General features: G+C 43.4%; 2 protein-coding genes across 2 annotated transcripts; both read right to left on the minus strand.

The window, feature by feature from the left end:
* Positions 1 to 1,093: 1,093 nt before the first annotated feature.
* Bfra_011065 (putative mmc protein) lies at positions 1,094 to 1,796 on the minus strand (the record flags this gene model as incomplete). The annotated part of the gene is made up of 3 exons (XM_037341394.1): positions 1,094 to 1,352; positions 1,408 to 1,490; positions 1,626 to 1,796. The coding sequence occupies 3 exons, from the start codon at positions 1,794 to 1,796 to the stop codon at positions 1,094 to 1,096; spliced, it is 513 nt and encodes a 170-aa protein (XP_037188813.1).
* A 3,912-nt stretch (positions 1,797 to 5,708) lies between these two features.
* Positions 5,709 to 7,362, minus strand: Bfra_011066 (uncharacterized protein; the record flags this gene model as incomplete). Its single annotated transcript, XM_037341395.1, has 2 exons — positions 5,709 to 6,739; positions 6,816 to 7,362. 2 exons carry the CDS (start codon positions 7,360 to 7,362, stop codon positions 5,709 to 5,711), a joined length of 1,578 nt encoding a protein of 525 aa, XP_037188814.1.
* Between the last annotated feature and the right edge of the window lie 211 nt (positions 7,363 to 7,573).

A 7,573-nucleotide genomic window follows, 5' to 3' on the forward strand; every position in this document is an offset into this window, starting at 1 on the left:
GATTCTATCAATCTCTGGATGGATATAAACCGTTTTGTATATATTTTTGTCCACATCCATCCACCCACTACCCACACTTCCCCCTTCCTCCAGCTTCTCAACAGACTTCTCCTCATCTCTTCCCTTCAGCACCGTTCAATCCGAAGTTGTAAGTTGTGAGTTGCACATTCTATTTTTTGCTTGTGTGTTTGCGAAATGAGTTATTCATATGTGAATATTTTAATACCTAGGTAGGTAGGTAGGTAGGTAGGTATATTATGTATACCCATCTATACCTATCTTTCTATACCTATCTATCTCCATCTCCATCTCCATCTATCCAGTCGTATGTAAGGGATGAATGAGATGATGCGATTTTCATTTCACATCTAATACCTGTCTAGTATTTTAAGTAAGGGGATGGGATAAATGGAATGGAATGGAATGGAATGAGGTGCGGTGCGCTGGGTAATCATATCATAAGTATGAGGGACGAGTATCAGATAAAAGTAAAGTCATTGATTGATTGATTCCTCTCTCATCTCTCCTCCTGTCATACATACATACACATCGAAAAAGAAGGAAAACTCTCATCTCGTCTTCTCTCGTCTTTCGAATTGCAAATATGTCTTATTTGATACCATCTCACATTCTCGTAGAGTAACATCCCCTCTCTTCACTCTCAAGCCTCAGCAACCACAACTCATGACACAGAAAAATCGAGAAAGGTAGGTTAGTTTAAATAGTATGTAGGTATCTCATTTCGAGCGAGAAAATTGTAGTCATGAATTTAAAATTAAAAAGTACCTTCCATCCCATCCCTTCCAAACCAATCCTCAAATGCTAAGTTAAAAAAAAACACCATCGTTATGTGATTGGCATAACTCAATCCATATGAATTATTTTGTACCCATTTCCATTCCCACTCCACTGAAAATCCCCTTCCCTTCATTTCCAGATTTCGATATCTTCCAGTATTGCAAAGAATTCGATGCGCAGTCAAGAATTATAGATTGATGATCCGTCGGAAGATACTAGGTATTTCTTCACATCCATGAACTATGCGAGGGGATAAATGCAAAGTGGAGATTCTTGTTTCTTTCAAATGGAGATCTTACAAGATGTAAGCAGCAACACCGAGGAGACCAGCAAGGCTGGCACCAGAGAGTGCGATGGCGCGGTTTCCGTTGTTGGAGACAACGATTGGTGCAGTGGTGGAAGCAGATGGGCTGGATCCGGCTGGGGCAGAAGTGGTACCGACGGATCCCTTGCTGGTGGTAACGCCACCGGTTGCTGCTGGTGCAGTGTTGTTACCCCAGGCTGGAGCAGAGCTGATGGCAGCAGAGCTGACTGGAGCAGTTGGGGCGGCAGTGCTAGAAGATGTTAGAATTGCGAAGATTTCATTTTCTGCGTAATGGATATACATACCAGGTGTTGCAGATGACGGAAGAGGTGGTGTAGACTGGCTTGGAGATTGTACATGGGCAGTTGGTGATGGTGACGGTCTCACTCTGTGAAGCGCATTAGTATTTTGTGATGTAGTAACTCAATCTTGAAACGAAGAAATGGTAGATCGCGTGGCTTGATTCCTACGAATTGACCGCGCACAACTACCATGCATTCATGTTTCGGATGGGGAAAAGTACCTCGGTGGCAGTGTAGGTTACACCGTTGAAGGAGAAACTGGTTGCAGCTGGGCAAACGGTGACGAAAGAGGTAACAACGTCAGTAACCCAGACAGCGGCGATGCTGGAATTTCCGTAGGCTGAAGCGGAGACTGCGAGAGCAGAGATCATGGCGACGGTTGAGAATTGCATCTTGAAAGATTGAGATTGATATTATGAACTAAGTAATTTGGTAGGAGGTAGCGGTTGTTGATTATGGGTGGATTATTTGAGATTTGGATTTGTTTGCAAGAAACGAATGTGAGTGACCAAAAGTCGGGTATGGGGGATTATTGAGTGTGAAGTGTGTTGGGAGTGAATGAGGTAAGTAAGTGAAGAAAGAAGTGAGAGAAGGAGAGAGATTATAATGAGGATCTTATATCGTGAAAGTGGATCATGACCAAGCCAGGACCATGTAACTTTATTATCCCATGTGCCCAGGTATGCTCGGTATGCATCTCGAAATTCTACGAGCGGAAAGAAGTGGGAAAGGATTTTACAAGGACGGAAAATGATCCATCCATTTTGAGCATTATTGGAGAATCATTTGAGAATCATTTGAGAACTTTATCACCGTTTCTCAACTTTATCCGGGGACTAATGCCCGATGGAGTTTAGATCTCGTCCGAACGATGCAGGTACACAGCCAATATCATTGGATCGCTGGCAACATTAATTTACGGAGAGGGACGAATGAGAATGTGTGGTGTCGATCATCATTGGTTCCCATAGATCAGCCAAACACTTTGTACAGGAGGATTGTGGGAAAAATGTAATGACAGTCTAGTCTTGGCAACACTTGGTTAACGGGGCAAGAGAGGGATGTGGTGAGAATGGGTGGTGGTGTTGTCTATGTGTAAAAGGAGAGGGAGAAGGAGAGGGAGAGGAAGAGGGAGAGGGAGAGAAAGAAGTAAAAGAAGAAGAAGAAGAAGAAGAAGAAGAAGGAGAGGATGATTCAATACAAGTTACCTGTCAAAAAACGATAAAAGAAGGTTGTCTATCCATCTGTCATTCTTCACCTGATTCTATTCACAAGCATTTTCCCGGATAACTTCACTTACTTGACCTACTATACATACATGATTTAATCATATCTAGATAATCTCATGATCAAGAAGTAATATCATTAACATCTTCTACTTTTGTTAACTTAGTTTCTCATGGATTATATAATCAATTGGTTCACCAGTCATCAATCATTCATTCATCGTAAAAAATATCTACATCTTCTTTCCTTTCCTATCCTTTCCTTTCCCTTCCAGTAGTGATGTGATGTGATGCGGTTTGCTTGCTTACCGGTACCTTGCCAGTTCTTCGGTCTTGCAGTAGCGTCAGGGGTAAACTTACTTGGTCGACTACTGGTATGCTACAGCCACTACAGCCACTACAGCCACTACAACCACCACAACCACCACAACCACTTCTACCGATCGACTACCACTCCTACCACTCCTATCACTCCTACCACTTCTACCGCCAACTAACATGAGCCAGTTCAAGGTCAGAAACGGTTAGAAACAGTTTCATCATGATGCAAGAATCAAACAAAAAGAATAGAATCCCCAGATAGAGTAGAAATCCATTCCTTGTGACAACGAGACTCATTCGTTACCGCTCAATCGCTCACTCATCAATGCATCTCCACTCACCAAGAAATCAATATTCCAAACTTTATTGTGGAAGTGGATCGATCAAGACTCAATTCTTTTGCCTCTCATCTTCATTACGAGGTGATAATGTACTCCGTATACGAAGTACAATAACAATAATACTTGGCCAGATTCTCTTGCTTCTTTTAATTTACTTTCTTTTGCAGCAAAAAACAACCACCACGACGAGGTTCTCCCGCATTAACCTTGCATTAACATTAATATCACTCTCCTTATCACATCAATTTGCCTTTCCCCACCAATGACTTTTCATAACCGTTGCATCACAAACGCCAGCTTTCCACACCCTGGATCCCACAGATCACAAAGAAAATCCGGGGTGATGGTGGAAACCGAGCAGGAAGGGACTGGTTGGTTGGCTGGTTGGCTGGCTGGCTGGCTGGCTGGCTGATAAGTGTAATTGTTTCTTTCCATCAACCATTCCACAAGAGGGGTCACTTTCTTCTTTCGTCACGAATTCCAAGTTCACATCCAACTTTACAATTAAACTCCAGACACTTCTCTCAATGCTCAGTCCTAATTCTCAATCAGAAATTACATTGTATTAATTGCAATTAGACATTGGAATTTCTCTTCAAAAATCTTCCGAGACACAAATGATAGAATATCTTTTCCTGTTGGAAATCGACCAATGTATCATTTGTTGTACCTGCATACGGCAATCATGCATGATTAGGTGCCGCGGGGAAGGATCTCTTACTGGGAAGATTCATTTACTACTGTAAGGAAAAATCTCTCATGCAGTCAAACAAAGATTTCAAGGATCTTATTCCTCTGGAAAAGAAGACAATCCATGGAAGACTTAAAAATCGGTCCATTCGGAATGTGCCAGGGAAGAATCTATGATGTTCAAGTGACATGGCAATTCACACAATTGCGAAAAGACTTCGGAGTGTACAAACCGAGATCAATTATTCCTGATTTAGTTTACTCCCCGTTGATGCAACAAACCATTTCATTTTCCGACGGGTACGCACTTGATTCTTTGAGATGCTCGTCTTGGTATCCCGTTTCAGCCGCCGACCCGACAAGAGATGCCATATTATGTTCAGGATGGATAATAGTGAAGGCTTTGCCATTACAACGTTGTACAAGATCGACGCGTTGAGAGCAAGGGGTATTTCGGCGTATGCGGAACAATAGGTCCAGATCTTTCGGTATTTTTTCTACTGTTACTATGTTCTGCCTTGTCTGATTTGTCGAATAGAAGAACATCTGGAGCAAGTACTTTTCCGATTGCTATGCTGAGATGTCTATTTTACATGCAAGTACATGTAATATGACTGGCTCATTCTAATGTCCAAATATGTTTGTCTGCTTATTCTTGTCGTTCTTGACATCATTCGCACTCACTTCCCTCTTACGAATGATTGATTTCAGTCAGTCTTCTCTCCCAATCATCCAATCTCCGTTTGATGCACAACATATCCCGTTTGTTATTCTGAAAACGTAGCTTCTGTGTTATGATGGGTTGTTAAGGAAGCAGAAGATCTGCAAACAATATGCAACCAAGTCGGAAAATCAAAACTATCGAATCATATCACAATTTTACGAGTGACTCAATCTTTGTGGAGATGAAATCGAACTTTCAATGGCGTAGGTCTCTCTAACTATTATTCTGCCTTTCCAGATTTACGCCGCGATCTCAACACAAAGCAGCACAGCATAACTTAGCATAACGTAGTAACAAATGACTTCATTATCACTTTCGCTATAGACTTAGCCGTTCGTTTAGATTATGCTTTTGCCTTGGTTTCGGCTCCTCAATCATCACTGTCGATAAATTTGTCCCGTTGTAGACTACTTTGACCAATTTTCTTAACAATATCCCATTACTAACATGTCATTTTCAATCAACTAACTTTTAGCATAACATGATGTCAGCTCTCTTTCATCTACTACGTACCCTCTACACGTTCCATTAATCATCTCATTATCAAAAATATAGAAGTCACCCATGATCAAAACACAACAAAATGATTCTGCCCAAAGATCACGTGGGCGGTAAATTCGAACGTGTTCGATTTTGTTGCATGTCTGAAAAATTGTTCGGTCTTCACTCCTCCATCAATCCTTTTTGAATCCAAAATTTGAAGAATTCCATCGACTGGGAATAAGGATGGCTTTGAGGTTTATTTCCGAGGTGGTGTTTTTGGGGGGGGGGGGGAAGTTGTGGTTGACCAATAAATAATATTCATCGCTCGCTGTTAGTGATCGTTGAGAAAAGTAGTTGGTTCGGTGTGTGTACAGATTGAGGATTGAATTGAAGTGTTAATTGATTTACAACTTTGTTGTTTTGTTTGTGTGTTCGTTTTATTGTTGAATCAATAAATCTCAATTCTTCATTACTTGAAACAATCTTGACATGATGAATTGCCCATAGCTACCTCAGTACCTACAAAAGAAGATACTCCACAATTAATTCATCTTTCCCTCCTCTCTCTCGTAAAAATCGCAGCAACTCTCGGATTCCTTCCGAGTCTGTCTCATTGCTGTCGCCGGCTCCGTAGCGATCGGTGAACTGTTCGTGCGTGGGGAAGGAGGGGTGGAGGATGGTGAGATTTATCTCGCGGGCTTGGCTGGTCTCTTGTTCTTGCTTCCGAATTTGCTCCATGTCTTGTTCTTCTTCTTCTTCTTCTTCTTCCTTCTTTCTTTCATCCTCCGCAGGTAAAACCATGCATCCTCCATCATCGTCCCCAGGAGTCGCAGGATGGAGATGAGCTATGCTGGCAGAGCCGACGATAGGACGCATACGAGTTGTTCTTTCGTTATATTCGGTGGGGATGAGAGGTTCGGGTTTCCAGTGGATGTAGATGGTGATGGGATTGTATTCTTTGTTTTTTGGGAGGGGGGAGAGAGTGGAGAGGGGGGTTCTCGATTGGGTGGGAGGAGGAAGTGAGGAATTGGGGGGGTTGGATGGGTCGGTTTTGGGTTGTTGGGGGTGTGGGTTGTCCTCATCTATCTCGTCCTCGATTTCTCCAACATTCTCATTCCGTTGTATCGGTCGACTCACCGCCATTTCCTCATTTTCCTGATTCTCTCCCACACATTCTCTCACTGGCGGTCTTCCAATTGCCAGCTCTGTTTCCAACCTTTTCCTAGCCTGTCTTAAGATCCTCGCGTCTCTCATCTCTGCATTTTCAGATTCCCCAGGCTTTCCGTCAACGGGATCCTCATAAATCCGAAACTCCCACCTCCTCTTCTGATCTTTCTTATCCCTCAATCCCTTGCTCCTCTTTTGACCAAAAACCTCCAAAGCTCCACCGCGGAAGATGTATATTTTTTCACGTCTCAGTGCAGATCTTAGGCCCAGTTCTCCTACTCCACTCCCTAGATTTCCTAGTGGGCCACGAGTGAGAGTATCTCCCAACCCAATCCTACCAATATCATCAAGCTCACTCTCTCCAATCCCACCACCCGTTGATCCTTCCCCCTATCTCCAATCTCTATCCCTATCTCACCCGTTAGCCATATCCCCCACAAATCAGGATTTCCAACATACCTTCCATCCATTCCACCCACTCAGCATGTCTCTGCGCCTCATCATTTTGCGACAAAAGAATCTTCTCGATAGAAACAATCACCTTCGCCACCAAAGAATCATAACTAGCATTGACTAGTTCCTCGAGAGTAAAAGTTATAAATCCGCAATCGAGGAGTGGAGCTGAAAATTGGTGGGTGGTGAATGCGAGGAGGGGGATGGTGAGGGAGAGGGGGGTTGGTGGAGTCAGGGTATCTTGTGTAACTTCTGTGTGCGGCGCTTCTGAGTTCTTTGGATTTTCTTCGTTTGTGGTTGTGGATGTGTGTGATTCTGATGCGGGTACGACTTCTAACGATGCGAGAGAAAGGGGAGGTGGAGAAGGAAGAGGAAGAGGATGAAGAGAGGGAGGTGACGAGGATGATAGGAAAGAAGAACCTGTAGGGTGGCATGAAGAAGAGGATGATGGAGTAGATGGTAATTGTGATGGGGAAGGGATGGGGATTTGGGGGAGCGAGACTGATTCGATGGTTTGCTTGTTGGGATCAGTGGGTTCGTTGGGTCTGGACATTGTGGATGGAGATGATGAGGATAGAATGGAGATGGAGATGCGAGTGAGGGTGAGGGTGATTATGGGATGGAGATGGGATGGAAATGTAGATAGGATGGAGATGTGAGTGCGAGTGCGGGTGCGGGTGGGTTTAGATGCTGCTTCTTGAGGAAGTATCAGGATCCCTTCAGAAAATTGTAGAGGGAGAGGAACTGCATCGAATAGGTGAGTG

The sequence above is a fragment of the Botrytis fragariae genome, assembly GCF_013461495.1.
Source record: "Botrytis fragariae strain BVB16 chromosome Unknown tig00000223, whole genome shotgun sequence".
Taxonomy (NCBI): Eukaryota; Fungi; Ascomycota; class Leotiomycetes; order Helotiales; family Sclerotiniaceae; genus Botrytis; species Botrytis fragariae.